Here is a 17747-nt window from a genome sequence, read left to right as displayed (position 1 = left end):
TGATCTTTTGCCATTTTTCAAGTGGTCTTAAACTTTTGATCAGGACTGTATATGTGTAATACTGGCTTAAGTACAATGTGACAGGATGTATAAATATATAATAATGGCCAATTAATATTAATATATAGTCCTCCCTTCTTGTCATGTGGTATAGTTACTTCGCTGTATAAACAGCAAAACTTATATATTCTTTACAATTTATGAATAGTTGCATTTTTCTTATCAGCCACTAGATGTCAGCACACACCACATTTAAAGAAATGCACCTGATAGCTGAATAGTTTCAATATTAGGCCTTTATGTAATAAATGGCACTTTACCCGGTGAGCTCCTGGAAGCAGCGGACCATGTGGCTTCTTTCTTAGAACAAACTTTTTCTGACCCTTCAGAAGGAAGAATGTAGGGTTGGATTGTCCAGATCTAAAATGACAATAATCACAATCTTATTTTATCATTTCATTTATGGAGAAATTGTGTTACTTTATTAGATAAAACTCTGCATTCAATGTACAAGCTGGGAGTCGAAGTGCCTATATGACAGAGCAGTTCTTTTATAAGAAATCTATCACTACTGTTCTGCCTCCAGCACGGGGAGATTCATTTCAGTAGATCAATTCTGCTTTTAGTTTGCTATTCCTGTTATTAGTTAGGTAACAGCACCATCTAGCGGTGGTAAAAATGTATTACACTTGTGTTTCCTGTAAATAAAGATTATTGTATTGTTGGGAGATGCTAAGCATTGTGGGTAGTGCAAGGCATTGTGGGAAAGGGAATCCCAGTCCCATTTTACAGACAGCACAGCTGTTCCATGCAGCTCTCCTTCTTAAACTCCACCATCTTTGTGCAAGTATATCTGGTGAGTGAGATCTACCTTGTCTCAGGGATATGTTATGCAGTGATGTTTAGTTAGCTGTAGTATTACTCTGGGAACATGTTGTAGCTGTTAGATGTTAGCTATGCAATCCTATGTACAGGCAGACATTTTAAGCCTCAGAGTTAAATGTTATGTTGTAGTACATGCTGTTCTATGCTTCCTGCTGTACATGCTATCTTGTATGCTTTATACTTATACAAGTTATTCGTATTCTTATATTTTCACCACACATCAATACTCCTGTTTTGCCAATAAACAAGTTAGACTACAGAGAACAGTCCTCTTATTTAGAAGACAGGAATGGTTTATACTGAATTTCAGACTGCACACTGTGTGAATGTGTATGAAGACAGAACAGTATAACAGATGCTAGTCACCAGCGATAGTGGATCTGACTATACGGAGCCGCCATCACACACGCGGTCCTGCGTATAAGATTTGAGGTGGCCATACAGTCACAAGTAGTAAGAGGGCAGCCCCCAGCAAGTGTAACACGATCCAGACCACGCTGAAGTCCGTTTCTACATAGCCCGAGTCCGCACAGAGACATTAAGCAGCCAGCAAACAGGCACACAATGTGCACTAGCCAGGCATCGTCATACAGGACCAGGTCACGAGCACGCTGCTCTAGCAAATTCTCAATATTAGAAAAGTCTGCTCTTGCGTGTACAGAAGCTGAAGCGGCAAAAGTAAGGTCTTCCTTTACCGCACAAGAGATGCAACTAAAGCTAAGGCAAGCAGAAACAGATCAAGAAACAGAAAGAGCACACCTGCAAGCATCACTGGAAGAAGAGCCAGCATGCCTGCAAGCGTCAAAAGGAAAGAGAGAGAGAGCGTTACTAGAAAAGGAGAGAGTACACCTGCAAGTGTCACTGGAAGAAGAGACAGCATGCCTGCAAGCGTCAAAGGAAAGAGAGAGAGAGTGTTACTAGAAAAGGAGAACTCCTGCAAGTGTCACTGGAAAAACTCGCCGCAGAGAAAGAAGCGGCTGCCACAGTAGTCAAAGCAGAGTTCCACTTTGTCTCAGGGATATTATGTTATGCAGTGATGTTTAGTTAGCGGTAGTATTACTCTGTGAACATGTTGTAGCTGTTAGATGTTAGCTATGCAATCCTATGTACAGGCAGCCATTTTGGGACATATGCTCAGAGTTAATGTTATGTTGTAGTACATGCTGTTCTATGCTTCCTGCTGTACATGCCATCTTGTATGCTTTATACTTATACAAGTTATTTGTATTCTTATAGTTTCACCACACATCAATACTCCTGTTTTGCCAATAAACAAGTTAGACTACAGAGAACAGTCCTCTTATTTGGAAGACAGGAATGGTTTATACTGAATTTCAGACTGCACACTGTGTGAACGTGTATGAACAACTACAGTGGACATAGGAAGCAAAACTGGATCTGTGCATTTTATTCATGGTTGTTGGAACCATGTACTGCATGCCCACCTTGCATGGTTAGTCTTTAATTATGAAATCAGCTTTTATGTATTACCTACCATTTCAATAATAGAAAAAACGACGTACAAATGTGTCTACCCTTAAAGGGAATCTGTGACCAGTGACCTCCCTATCCAACTGTTTACACAGACACATAGCTGTGGATCACTTGATTAAAACACTCATTTTCTTTAGTTGATCTGAGGCTCTATTCTCTAGTTATATTTTTCTTAATATGCAAATTAGGCTTTTGGTGCAATGAAGGCATTACCTTTGCTCTTGTTGCACCCAAGCTCCATTTGTCTCTGTGGCCAGCTCCTCCCTGGCTGCTTTGTCTCTGCCTGGCCCTGTCAATCAAAGCAGTGAGGGAGAGGCTGGCCACAGAAAGGAAAGGCGCAACAATGGGGATGTCCTTATTGCACCAAAAAGGACTAATTTGCATATAAGAAAAAAGTATCATAACTCTGAAATAGAGTCCCAGATCAGCAAAAGAAAAATAGGATTTTTTTGTGCTTACTTGTAAAATACTTTTCTCGCCGAGTTCATTGGGGGACACAGAAGACCATGGGTATAGTTTCTGCCCCTAGGAGGTGACACTAAGCTAAAGTGTTAGCGCCTCCTCTCAGCTATAACCCCCCTGCAGACATTGAGCTCAATCAGTTTGTACGAAAGCAGTAGGAGCAGCTAGAAGAAGCCAACAGAAAACAATAGGAACAAAGAGAGCGGAAGATGGGTCAGAACCAAGAACAGGTGGGACCCATCAGGAAGATCCAGCAATGCACTTACTGAATAGGAGCTGTGTTCCCCAATTAACTCAGCGGGAAAAGGTTTTTACTGGAAAGCACAAAAAAAAAATCCTAGTTTCTCGCTCGTATTACTGGGGGAGACAGAAGACCATGAGACGTTCCAGAGCAGTACCATGGGGAGGGAACAAAAGACCAGAATAAAGGTCGAGCATAGAAACGCGGGAGAAGGATGCACAGTAAATCCTGAATAGGACAGGAAGAACATGTAACAGAAAGGCCATCCAGAGAAAGTGTTTAATACTCAAGATACCCAGGGAAACTAAGCCTGGGCTTAGGAGACATCAGGAGTGGATAGCAGCACAGAAAATCCATAAGACAGACAAGCAAGAAGACAAGTCAGTCACCATAACAAACAGAGCGACGGCGGAAGATGTAGGAAAGGGGAGACATAGCCTCGGTCCAGGATACTCAGAAGGAAATTGATACCAGAGGATCAGAACCACAGGAATAAACCACCCTAGAGTCATCAACTGTTACAACATGGGATGAGAAGAAAGAAAAAAGAAGTCTAAGAAAACTGGCAATAGGCAGCGTGCGAAGGAGCAGTGCAGAAAGAAACCACTCTGTGGAATACTGATTGGAAGGAGACCGCCTGAAAATGAAGGCACATCAGGATATCAAGGACCACAGAACTGCAGTTGTGGCAGATCCCGTCTCCCACTGGGGCAAAGAAGTAGGGGTGCCAGAAGGCAAAACCCAAAACGCCATGCCTGGCCATGGCTGCCAGAAAGAGAAGAACACTCAAAAGTCAGGGCTGGATAGCCAGGACAACTGGCGTGACAATGCGAGATTACGGCGATCTGACTTCACAGGGGGGCGTAGCTGGGCCCCAGAATAGTTAGTGCAGCCCCTTGGGCTCCTTACCAGGCTGCTTTACATATATATAAAATCAATTTTTACACTAAATAAAACCACTCAGAGATATGGGACAGGTATATTGCGGACATGCTAGCGGCGATCTAGCTGTGCATGTCCGCAACTCTATAGGCTAAAAAGAGGTGACAGAATCCCTTTAAATTGGTTTTTTTAAGTTGGGGATCAAAAATAGTTTTTTTTTTTTAACCCTTACATTTTCCCTGCACTGGCGGAGCGACACAAGTATTTGTCACTCCTCCAACGTGGGGAGAGTATGTTGACAAGAGAAGACTGGTGCGGAAAAGAGAAGCCTGACATAATCTCCCAATGCTGGATGATAAGCAAGTGACTCACAAAATTTAGGAATAAACTCCCAATAAGGGACATAAACAAGATATCACTGAAAACAAGCCTCTAAAATATAACTTTTACTGGATACAATTAAAAACGAGATACATAGAACACCCAAAAAAGACACACATTTGTGTATACAATACATAACAAAAATATATACCGTATTTTTCGTTTTATAAGACGCACTTTTTTCCCCTCCAAAGTGGAGGGGAAAAGTCACTGCGTCTTATAAAACGAATAGAACTAAAATTAGGTGGCTCAGGAGCTCTCACTAACAACTCCTGAGCCTATCATTAAACTGTTGGGCGGGCTGGCGGCTTCACTAAAGGTTTCTGCCGCTAGCCCGCGCTTCCTTAACAAGACTGCACCAGGGATTGTCGGGCTGGCAGCTTCACTTATTGTGCTCCGCTGCTGCCAGCCAGCCCGCCCGCTAATATAGTAAACCGAACTGAATTTTCTCCTGGTACGGAGATTTCAGAGACTTCCACTTCTGTTTTACCTCTTGAATCAGTAACTCTGGGCTTGTCTCCTCCCTTTTGACAATGTCCGCTTCTTGTATGAATTCAGGAAAGAAGTGCAGAACTTGCAGCTGGCTGCACAGCAGCTAATGCTTTCTGCGTCGCTCCATGAAATCATCCACCAGGACTGGCTGGAATCTCGCATCACCTTCTTTACGCCGCACGTCCAGACTCCAGACAAGGGCGGTTAGAGAGGGAATCCAAAAGCCCTCCGCCATCCTGTCACTGCTTCCTGCTCCCGAACTACTTGTCTGGACGTGCGGTGTAAAGAAGAAGGTGATGGCGAGATCCCAGCCAAAGTCCTGGTGGATGATTCCATGGAGCGACGCAGAAAGCAGAAGATGCTGTGCAGCCAGCTGCAAGTCCTGAGCTTCCTTCCTGAATTCAAGCAGACATTGTCAAAACGGAGGAGACAAGCCCAGAGTTACTGATTCAAGAGGTAGAAGAGGTAAAACACAAGTGGAAGTCTCTGAAATCTCCGTACCAGGAGAAGGTGAATGAAGTTAGAGATTATACAGTAAACCGTTGGGCGGGCTGGCAGCTTCAATGAATGTGCTCTGCTGCCGTCAGCCCGCACTTCTTTAGTCCTGCTGATTAGTGGTGAGCGCAGTGGTGCTGCCCTCACCTCCATCAGCTTCCTTCCAATTTCCCGCTGTACCAGCTCTGCTCCTGCTGTGTAGAGCGGTTTTGTGTACCCAGTCCCCGGGTGAGTGGAGCTCAGGGCAATATAAAAATGACTGCAAATGTGTCATCTATGACTACAAACCCCCCCTTCCCCCCTCCCCCCTCATCCATAGGTATCCACCCAGATACTGCAGTATATGAGTGGATTCCTATGGATGAGGGGGGTTATAGTCATATTTAATATAAGCACTGTCCAGGGACTGTTCTGTAATTGTCATGTGTTTATATTAAATATGACTATAACCCCCCTCATCCATAGGAATCCACGCATGTGCTGCAGTATATGAGTGGATTCCTATGGATGAGGGGGGGTTATAGTCATATTTAATATAAACACATGCCAATTACAGAACAGTCCCTGGATAGTGTTTCTATTTAATCTGACTATAACTCCCCTCATCCTTGAGAATACACCAATGTACAGTACCTACAGTACATCAGTGTATTCTCTAGGATGATGGTATAATCACATAAGTGTCATCCATAGATCCCTCATAACAGTGCGTCATCCACAGATCCCCTCCATAGAAGTGTCATCCACAGATCACCCATAATAGTGTCATCCACAGACCACCATTAGTTCAAAACCCACCAAAAGCACACCTTTTGGTTAAAAATATTTATTTTCTCATTTTCCTCCTCAAAAACCTAGGTGCGTCTTATAAACAGGTGCGTCTTATAAAGCGAAAAATACGGTATATCCTATGCCCACACAACTGTATAATTATATAGTGCAAGCACAATTACTCAGAACTTAGCAAGGGCAACAGGATAAAAATCATCTGCATAGGATATTTAACGTTATGTTGCAGAAGACCATGGTTGTGACCATAACTCACGTTAGTTGTAGAGTTGTTGCGATACCAAATTTTTGATTCAGTTTTGATACCATAAAAAAGTATTGCGATACTCGATACCATTCGATACCACGCAAAAAAATAAACCAAAAAAGCCACGTGCATTCCACATTTTAAAAAATGGCCAATCGTGCAGTTTTTATTTATTTTTTCTGTTCCGGCGTTCACCGCATAGATTTTTTTTTATATTTTAATAGTTTGGAATTTTCTGACGTGGCAATATGTGATATGTTTATTTATTGTTTATACATTTTATATGTGAAATTGGGAAAGGGGGTGATTCATACTTAATATTTTGGTGTTTTTTTTACACTATTTATTTAATAACTATTTACCCCCTTAGGGGCTAGAACCTGGGATTTTTTTTTTAATAGGACTTCACACTGTCCCTGCTGCTCTGTGCACACAGCATCAGGGATGTTACCATGGCAGCCAGGGCTTCAGTAGCGTCCTGGCTGCCATGGTAACTGATCGGAGCCCCAGGCTTACACAGCTGGGGCTCCGATCAGAAGCTGCCACTGCCACCAATGAGGGGGAGGGGAGAGTACCCTGTGGCCACTGCCACCAATGATTTTAATACTGGGGGGTTGAGAGGGGCGGGCGCACTGTGCCACCAATGAAAATTACCCCTTAATACAGGAGGTGGGTACTGGCAGATCAGCGGCAGTGAACCCCTCAGGTGCCGCTGATCACAGCTCCCTGTCAGGGGCAGGGTGCCGGCAATGCGATTCTGCTGCCGGCAACCGCCTCCTGTATTATGTGTTAAAGACTACTTTTCCTGGGTCCAGACTTTAAGTATTAGGCTACATGGAGCGGCGCCCAGAGATGTCCCAGCACTTACTATTATTCCTGTGTGCGGCTCTGTTTGCCCGCTGTGCCCCATTACGGTCTCCTGCTCCATATGCTAATTACTATCGGAGCAATGGGGAGGAGACATCAGCTTCTCTAGTGGCCGTTCCTTCTCCCTGGCTGTAGCGCTGCCCATTCTCAGTGCAGCGCAGGGAGAAGGAACGCCCACTAGAGAAGCTGATGGACTCCTCCCCATTGCTCCGATAGTAAATTAGCATATGGAACAGGCGACAGTAATGGGGCACAGCAGGCGAACGGAGCGGCGCCCAGGAATAATGGTAAATGCAGGGACATCTCTGGGCGCCGCTGTGTGTAGGAAAAGTCTTATCATTGGTTGCGTAGTGCGCCGGCCCCTCCGCCCCTCTCTCCATTCATTGGTGGCAACGGCAGCACAGGGGGAGGGAGACACTGCTTCCTTCTCCCCTGTGCTGCTGTCCAGCCCAGTATCGAAAAAAATGGAAATCCCGGTATCGTATCGATACCGGGACAAAAATATTGATTGGGTATCGAAATTTCGATATCCGCAACAACCCTAGTTAGTTGATACCAGTCATTAGGTGCCAGGCAGTCTTCAGGGGTAGCAACCAACAAATGGGGTAGGGAAGATGTTTAATCCCTAGGATGAAGAGTATATATGACATAAGTGCCTGTTAGCTAGGGGTCACACCTGTGGGATCTGCAGTTATTGGGAAAATTGGTTGTCCCCTGAACCTCAAAATGTAAGCAAAGCTGACAGTCAGATCCAGGAGGAGAGTAGATTAGGAAGTGTCTCTCTAGTCTATTGGAGTCACAGAAAGAGCCAAAATCACACTTGCACAGCCTCCGCCACATCGCTACCACGGACCATAACGGAATTTAGAATCCATTACGGGATTCTTCGATAACCCGAACTTTAGACGCCGAACTTTAAAAACAAGTTCGCTCAACACTACTAGTGACACACACGGATTTTGGTATTGTATGTGCCTGATGTGTCGTTTTCGTTACTGCAGCACACGGTGACAAAGCATAATTTCATAATTACTGTACGGTTGGCCATTAAGTATCTATAAATCAATTATAAAGGGTAAAAAGAATGACAAAGTACACAGCTGTGGACTCCTGGAATCACAAAGGTCTCTCACCTTATTCGGGAAATAATGAGTGTCGTGATGAGTTCTGCTCACTTGCTTATCATGATATCACTGAAAAAAAGCAGCCCCTAAAATAAAACTTTTACTGGATACAATTAAAAACGAGATACATAGAACCCCAAAAAAGACACACATTTGTGTACACAATACATCAACAACACAAATAGATATCCTGTGCCCACACAACTGTATAATGACATAGTGTACGCACAATTACTCAGAAGTTAGCAAGGGCAATAGGATAAAAATCATCTGCATATGATATTTAGCGTTATGTTGCAGAAGACCATGGTTGTGACCATAACTCACGGTTAGTTGATACCAGTCATTAGGTGCCAGGCAGTCTTCAGGGGTAGCAACCAAATAATGGGGTGGGGAAGATGTTTAATCCCTAGTGTGATCCTATAGGTATCCCTGCCTAAAAGCGTAGCACCCGCCCCGAAAGGGGTGACCCCACTTATTGGTGGCTAAACCCTGACAAGCCCTGGATGTCCCTGCTAATATCTTCTCCTCCCGACGCGTTTCCCCAAGTGGCGGTAACCATGTGGTTCATGAGGGAAAAGAAACTTGCAGCGAGTATGAGATGAACAGATGCTGCCAGTTCCTGAATCCAAACATCTGATGGTAGATACACAATATATGTGGGCACCAGGATAAAAAAAGAGCGCACCTCCATTAGGAATGGTGCCTCTTTAAAGGCTCTGGGTATTGTGGGCATCTGACGTCACTTTACCCAACTTCCGGTAATATGATAAACACATGGTATTACGAATTAGTAAATACAACTGTTAATAGGGACAAATTAAATACAAGTTACAACAATGCCCCCCAGTTTTGTAATCCATAACTCCACTCTGTTATACTTCTAGATCGCACTGAGAAATAAGCCATGGGTAATCCGGTGTGAGGACCAGTGAAGTGCATTGGTGGAACGCAAGACCGGTGACACACATGGGCGTTCCAAAAACCGGAAGTTCCTTGCTAGATAAGCAGAGGTAGCCTGGTCTCGGAGCGCACACTGCGCATGAATCCTCACCATGTTAGAGCACGAAAAATACAGCTAGAATCGTAATCGATACCTAAGGTACCCCTCTGAGCCATATGCGGTGCTACTATTAGGGGAATAAATCAGAAGACAACCAATATAAACCTGGGCAGTATTTTAAACAAAGATTATATACTGTATAAGCCCAGGGTGTCATTCAGATAATTGTGTACGGAAGCGCGCCATTCTTGTCCATGATGGGTATGTAGGGTTCCAAGCCCATACACTTACTTGGGTCCCATTTTTCACGGAAATCAGATATGTATAACACAGAACAAAAAAAAAAGCAGAATAGCTACACGAAGCACGAGAAGGAGATCTGTTCATTGAGACCCAGAGGACCCACGGTTCTAAGGCGGTGAATCCACTGGGCCTCCTTACACAGAATACTTTTGTCCCAGTCCCCACCTCTTGGCGATTTACGCAACACCTCGATCACCTGAAATCGCAAGACTCTAAAATTACCGGAATGATACTCCAAGACATGTCTTGCTATCGGCTTGTCTCTCCGATTTTTTATGTCACCAATGTGGTCCCCCACCCTCCGACGTAGTTCTCTCTTAGTTTTTCCAACATAAGTTAGTGGACATAGACAAGTATACAACACCTTGAGTTCTACAGTTTGCAAAGTCTCTCATAAGATAGGTTTTACTAGTAGAGAGACTCTGGAAACTTGTGGATTTCCAAATAAGGGGACAACAAATACAGTCCTGTCCACACCTGAAGGTACCGCAGGGTTTTCTACTAAGCCACATGTCCGTCTGAGAGGGTGCTTTGTAATGACTATGTACTTATCCAGGCATGGCCAACCTGAGGCTCTCCAGCTGTAGCAAAACTACAACTCCCACCATGCCCTGCTGTAGGCTGATAACTGTAGGTAGCCTGGGCATGCTGGGAGTTGTAGTTTTGCAACAGCTGGAAAGCCTCATGTTAGCCAACCCTGTACTAGTCGGTCCCTGAGGGACCTACCCTTCCTATACGTAATAAGTGGCCTAGGAGGGATACAGTCCCCCAGGTCCGGGTCAGATAGTAAAATACCCCAGTATAGTCTTAGAATATAAACCAGATAAAGGACGGCTCTGCCTCCTGATTTGGGATGGGCAGGTGCACCTATCTGATGTCGCACTCAAAGCACCGAATAATATTGAAGAAATAGAGATGGGCACTCTAATATCCGGAACCACCGGGTGATAAATTTAATATTTTAATAAAATTGATATCAATAACATAAATAATCACAATATCATAAACACAATATCATAAAATACAGATAATAAAAATAGGACTAATAGCCAAATGTATTCAATCTATATATATATATATATATATATATATATATATATATATATATATATATATATATATATAATAGTCACTAAAGACAGAATTGAGGTAGATAGGGTTAATAATAAGCTGCCTGTGAGACAAACTCCGATTGCAATAGTTAAATACGTCGGGTGAGTATTCAGTGAGTGTTCAGTGAGCACCTGCAGATGCTCATCACCAAGTGAAGTGTTACATAAAAGGAAAATTTATAAACGTGACAGGTCTTTCAAATGAAGTGTAATCCAAACAGCAAAAAAAAATATATGAATAGAAAAATAAACGTTGGTGATCACTTGCAAATCGTGCAAAGAAAAATATCAATTTATACTGTGAAGTGTTCCTTTGTTTCAAAATAGAAAATAATCAGGGTGTATATACTACCCGCATTCAAGAGGAGTTTTATAGTGGCAGTTCCACGACTCTAGCAAATGTCTCCTAATACAAATATTTGCTCCAATAATAATCACTTTCCACGGATTTGGGCAAATACAAAGGTTTTAGCAGTCACTCCTGTTTAAAGTGGTACTCACGCTTAATACTGTGGTTCAGTCTGTAGCGTGGCTGCAAGAAAGGCTCATGTATAGAATGAAGAGGTACCTTGCTGGTATACCTGACTGATATACCTGGACTCTATGGTCCGCTTCCACTGTTAATCGCAGTTGTCCAGAGCTGTCCGTAGTCCACAGGTCTCGCTCTGTTTAAATCATAGACAGAGTTCCGGTCAGTCTGCAATGGGCGTTTTACCCTGCTCCGGATCGCTGGTTTAATTGTTCCAGCTGATTTTTCTGCTGTCCTTAAGTTACCAGACTGTGGCCAGTAGATCTGGTATTTATTCGGTTGAAGCGCTTATCCTAGGTGACAATATCGTTCTGCCGGTTTTCTGCCAGGATTAATTTCTTATCCGTCCACGCCAGACGCGTTTCAAAGGTTACTACCTTCTTCCTCAGTGGCCCACTGAGGAAGAAGGTAGTAACCTTTGAAACGCGTCTGGCGTGGACGGATAAGAAATTAATCCTGGCAGAAAACCGGCAGAACGATATTGTCACCTAGGATAAGCGCTTCAACCGAATAAATACCAGATCTACTGGCCACAGTCTGGTAACTTAAGGACAGCAGAAAAATCAGCTGGAACAATTAAACCAGCGATCCGGAGCAGGGTAAAACGCCCATTGCAGACTGACCGGAACTCTGTCTATGATTTAAACAGAGCGAGACCTGTGGACTACGGACAGCTCTGGACAACTGCGATTAACAGTGGAAGCGGACCATAGAGTCCAGGTATATCAGTCAGGTATACCAGCAAGGTACCTCTTCATTCTATACATGAGCCTTTCTTGCAGCCACGCTACAGACTGAACCACAGTATTAAGCGTGAGTACCACTTTAAACAGGAGTGACTGCTAAAACCTTTGTATTTGCCCAAATCCGTGGAAAGTGATTATTATTGGAGCAAATATTTGTATTAGGAGACATTTGCTAGAGTCGTGGAACTGCCACTATAAAACTCCTCTTGAATGCGGGTAGTATATACACCCTGATTATTTTCTATTTTGAAACAAAGGAACACTTCACAGTATAAATTGATATTTTTCTTTGCACGATTTGCAAGTGATCACCAACGTTTATTTTTCTATTCATATATTTTTTTTTGCTGTTTGGATTACACTTCATTTGAAAGACCTGTCACGTTTATAAATTTTCCTTTTATGTAACACTTCACTTGGTGATGAGCATCTGCAGGTGCTCACTGAACACTCACTGAATACTCACCCGACGTATTTAACTATTGCAATCGGAGTTTGTCTCACAGGCAGCTTATTATTAACCCTATCTACCTCAATTCTGTCTTTAGTGACTATTATATATATATATATATATATATATATATATATATATATATATATATATATATATATATAGATTGAATACATTTGGCTATTAGTCCTATTTTTATTATCTGTATTTTATGATATTGTGTTTATGATATTGTGATTATTTATGTTATTGATATCAATTTTATTAAAATATTAAATTTATCACCCGGTGGTTCCGGATATTAGAGTGCCCATCTCTATTTCTTCAATAGTCTTAGAATACCCTGAACTTTCTGGTTCTGGGCGTCGTAGGTGCCAACAATTCTCATAGTGTTATTAGTGACAACAGGGTCTGTCTGTGGGATAAGCAAAGATTGCCTGTCTCTATGAAGAGAATGCCATGATGTTATACATTTTTTGCAATTTTTTAATGCTAAAAATTTATAACATCAGGGCAGATGAGAAGGTGTTTTTAGCCTCCATAGATGTGGAAGCACTTTACACTAGCATCCCGCATGAGAGTGGCCTTCAGGCTGTGGAACATTTCCTAAAATCTAGGGGCACTCATTTCCAAGCACATAACAAGTTTGTTCTTACCGTGTTACGATTTGTGCTTACGCAAAACTATTTCTTGTTTGAGTCCCGCTACTACCACCGGCGCAAGGGCACGGCAATGGGGAGCCCCTGTGCCCCCAGTTATGCCAATTTGCTCCTGGGCTGGTGGGAGGATACCATGGTCTTTGACCTTGATGAATTCACGTCTCATGTTGTCTTTTGGGGTCGCTACATAGATGACATCCTGATTCTGTGGGATGGTGACATTGAACTGTTTAAAGGCTTTGTTCAATGCTTAAATATCAATACCATTGGCCTTAGATTTACATACGAGATAGAACGACAAATTATCGCATTTCTTGATATCCGGATTTCTAAGACCAATGGTGAACTACATACCACCACGTATCGAAAACCAACATCTACTAATAGCTTGTTGCGGTGAAAGGGGCATCCCCAAGAGACAATATTTGAAAACTCAAAGAAACTGTTCATTTAATGAATCATTTTGGACTCAAGCAGGAGATATGCGAGATAGGTTTATTTAAAGAGGATATCCCGTTGAAATACTTAGGGAGGTGTTCAATGATTCTCTTCATATCCCACAGACAGACGCTGTTGTCACTAATAACACTATGAGAATTGTTGGCACCTATGACGCCCAGAACCAGAAAGTTCAGGGTATTCTAAGACGACACTGGGGTATTTTACTATCTGACCCAGACCTGGAGGAGTGTATCCCTCCCAGGCCACTTATTACGTATAGGAGGGGTAGGTCCCTCAGGGACCGACTAGTACATAGTCATTACAAAGCACCCTCTCAGAAGGACATGTGGCTTAGTAGAAAACCCTGCGGTACCTTCAGGTGTGGACAGGACTGTATTTGTTGTCCCCTTATTTGGAAATCCACAAGTTTCCAGAGTCTCTCTACTAGTAAAACCTATCTTATGAGAGACCTTGCAAACTGTAGAACTCAAGGTGTTGTATACTTCTCCATGTCCACTAAGTTATGTTGAAAAAACTAAGAGACAACTACTTCGGAGGGTGGGGGGGACCACATTGGTGACATAAAAAAAAAAATAAATAAAAAAAAAAAAAAAATCGGAGAGACAAGCCGATAGCAAGACATGTCTTGGAGTGTCATTCTGGTAATTTTAGAGTCTTGCGATTTTAGGTGATCGAAGTGTTGCGTAAATCGCCAAGAGGTGGGGACTGGGACAAAAGGATTCTGTGTAAGGAGGCCCAGTGGATTCACCGCCTTAGAACCGTGGGTCCTCTGGGTCTTAATGAACAGATCTCCTTCTCGTGCTTCGTGTAGCTATTCTGCTGTTTTTTTGTTCTGTGTGATACATATCTGATCTCCGTAAAAAATGGGACCCAAGTAAATGTATGGGCTAGGAACCCTGCATATCAATCATGGCCAAGAATGGCGCGCTTCCGTACACAACTATCTGAATGACACCCTGGGCTTATACAGTATATAATCTTTGTTTAAAATACTGGCCAGGTTTATATTGGTTGTCTTCTGATTTATTCCCCTAATAGTAGCACCGCATATGGCTCAGAGGGGTACCTTATATATTGAGTACGATTCTAGCTGTATTTTTCGTACTCTAAGGCTACTTTCACACCTGCGTTAGGTGCGGATCTGTCTGGTATCTGCACAGACGGATCCGCACCTATAATGCAAAAGCTTGTATCAGTTCAGAACGGATCCGTTTGCATTACCATGAACAAAAATAAAAAATTTCATGATAATGCAAACGGATCCGTTTTTACTTACACTGAAAGTCAATGGTAGGCGGATCCGTTTTCAATTGCACCATATTGTGTCAGTGAAAACGGATCCGTCCCCATTGACTTACATTGTAAGTCAGGACGGATCCGTTTGGCTCTGCATCGTCAGGCGGACATTAAAACGCTGCAAGCAGCGTTTTGGTGTCCGCCTCCAGAGCAGAATGGAGGCTGAACGGAGCCAAACTGATGCATTCTGAGCGGATCCTTATCCATTCAGAATGCATTGGGGCTGAACTGATCCGTTTTGGGCCGCTTGTGAGAGCCTTGAAACAGATCTCACAAACGGACCCAGAAACGCCAGTGTGAAAGTAGCCTAACGTGGTGATGATTCATGCGCAGTGTGCGCTCCCAGACCATGCTACCTCTGCTCATCTAGCAAGGAACTTCCGGTTTTTGGAACGCCAATGTGTGTCACCGGTCTTGCGTTCCACCAATGCACTTCACTGGTCCTCACACCGGATTACCCATGGCTTATTTCTCTGTGCGATCTAGAAGTATAGCAGAGTAGATGGAGTTATGGATTACAAAACTGGGGTGCATTGTTGTATTTAATTTGTCCCTATTAACAGTTGATTTACTAATTTGTAAAATCATGTGTTTATCAGATTACCGGAAGTGTGGTAAAGTGACGTCAGAAGCCCACATTACCCTGAGCCTTTAAAGAGGCACCGTTCCTAATGGTGTCCACATATATTGTGTATCTACCATTAAATCTTTGGATTCAGGAACTGGCAGCATCTGTTCATCTCATACTCGCTGCGTTTCTTTCCCCTGATGAACCAAGTGGTTACCGCCACCTGGGGAAACGCGTCGGGAGGAGAAGATATAAGCAGGGACATCCAGGGCTTGTCAGGGTTTAGCCACCGATAAGTGGGGTCACCCCTTTCGGGGCGGGTGCTATGCTTTTAGGCAGGGATACCTATAGGATCACACTAGGGATTAAACATCTTCCCCACCCCATTATTTGGTTGCTACCCCTGAAGACTGCCTGGCACCTAATGACTGGTATCAACTAACCGTGAGTTATGGTCACAACCATGGTCTTCTGCAACATAACGCTAAATATCATATGCAGATGATTTTTATCCTATTGCCCTTGCTAACTTCTGAGTAATTGTGCGTACACTATGTCATTATACAGTTGTGTGGGCACAGGATATCTATTTGTGTTGTTGATGTATTGTATACACAAATGTGTGTCTTTTTTGGGGTTCTATGTATCTCGTTTTTAATTGTATCCAGTAAAAGTTTTATTTTAGGGGCTGCTTTTTTTCAGTGATATCATGATAAGCAAGTGAGCAGAACTCATTACGACACTCATTATTTCCCGAATAAGGTGAGAGACCTTTGTGATTCCAGGAGTCCACAGCTGTGTACTTTGTCATTCTTTTGACCCTTTATAATTGATTTATAGATACTTAATGGCCAACCGTACAGTAATGATGAAATTATGCTTTGTCACCGTGTGCTGCACATCAGGCACATACAATACCGAAATCCGTGTGTGTCACTAGCTTATACTGCTCAGCGTGGACGGCATATGGTGCTGACAGATTTAGGGGGGGAAAGTTCACATCTGCGTTCTGGCTTTCCGGTTATAACGGAAAATAACGGAATCCATAAGACGGAAGGACGGATCCGTTATGCTGCCCATAGACTTGTATTATGACGGAATGCAAAACGGTAGCCTTTAAGAGGCATTCCGTCTTAATAGAAGTCTATGGGGAATCATAGCGGATCCGTCTGGTTTCCGTTATGCAGAAAGGAGAAAAAAGTCCTGGCAACAGGACTTTGTTTTGCGTCTTGCATAACAGGACCCAGACGGACCCGCTATGATTCCCCATAGACTTCTTTTAAGACGGATCAAAATGGAATGCCTCTTTAAGGCTTCCGTTTTGACTTCCATCTTATGGATTCCGTTATAACCATTTTATAACGGAAAGCCATAACGGAATCCAGAACGCAGCTGTGAACTCACACTTAAAGGGGTATTCCAACCAGTGTCAGCGTCCTGTGGAGCATCCTGGCTACTATTCTGCATGCGATGTGGCGGAGGCTGTGCAAGTGTGATTTTGGCTCTTTCTGTGACTCCAATAGAGAGACACTTCCTAATCTACTCTCCTCCTGGATCTGACTGTCAGCTTTGCTGACATTTTGAGGTTCAGGGGACCCCAATTTCCCCAATAACTGCAGATCCCACAGGTGTGACCCCTAGCTAACAGGCACTTATGTCATATATACCGTACTCATGACTTTACTCTTGTTGGAGCGTTACTTCTATGCTTTATATAGTACTACAGGTAAACTGCCAAACCAAAAGTTTCAAAATTATAATATATTTTTTTTTTATTATTTGCAATTTCTGCAGTCAAAATCTAATCACACTGGCATTGCAATTTCAAGTGACAAGCCCAGAGGTATACCAAGCCTGGCCTCTCACCTGTACTGCCTGACGGTCAGGACGTCACCGGGGCTGCTGAAGCCTGGCAGGTGGCTGGATAGGTAGTCATTTAATTTGTGCTCGTCAAACTTGTGCTGGTCTCTGACGGCGCTGGTGTCTGCTTCCATCGCCACCATCTCTGCACCAAACGTGTGTGTAAAGTCCAGTCTCGTAACGGCACCTTTAGACTTTCGCACATTTACTGTTTGTTTTGCTTTAGTTTGTCAATAAAGTTTGTGAATAAAAAAAATTACGTGTTTACGTCACGCTTCATTCTGTAAATAAGGAGGAAGTAGTGAGGCGGTGCAGCGTCCATATTGGAAACTGGCAGGCTCCCCTTCGGTATCAGGAATGGGTACTACTGCCGTTCGCGTGTTGAAATTAGGAAATTCT

The 17747-nt window shown here is 43.1% G+C and overlaps 1 protein-coding gene across 1 annotated transcript in view; it reads right to left on the bottom strand.

Annotated features, from left to right (window-relative positions):
- Positions 1-17563, bottom strand: part of ACAD11 (acyl-CoA dehydrogenase family member 11) — a 101760-nt gene extending 84197 nt beyond the window's left edge. The window contains exons 1-2 of the mRNA XM_040433274.1: positions 17355-17563; positions 321-420 (exon numbers count right to left, since the gene is read on the bottom strand). Coding sequence (XP_040289208.1) covers positions 321-420; positions 17355-17491 — 237 coding nt within the window. The 5' untranslated portion in view covers positions 17492-17563. The remainder of the gene's footprint in view (positions 1-320; positions 421-17354) is intronic.
- Between the last annotated feature and the right edge of the window lie 184 nt (positions 17564-17747).

This window comes from Bufo bufo, chromosome 5 (genome assembly GCF_905171765.1).
Source record: "Bufo bufo chromosome 5, aBufBuf1.1, whole genome shotgun sequence".
Classification (NCBI taxonomy): Eukaryota; Metazoa; Chordata; class Amphibia; order Anura; family Bufonidae; genus Bufo; species Bufo bufo.
Note: the sequence above shows the minus strand (reverse complement) of the source record. Positions and strands in the feature narration are given on the sequence as shown.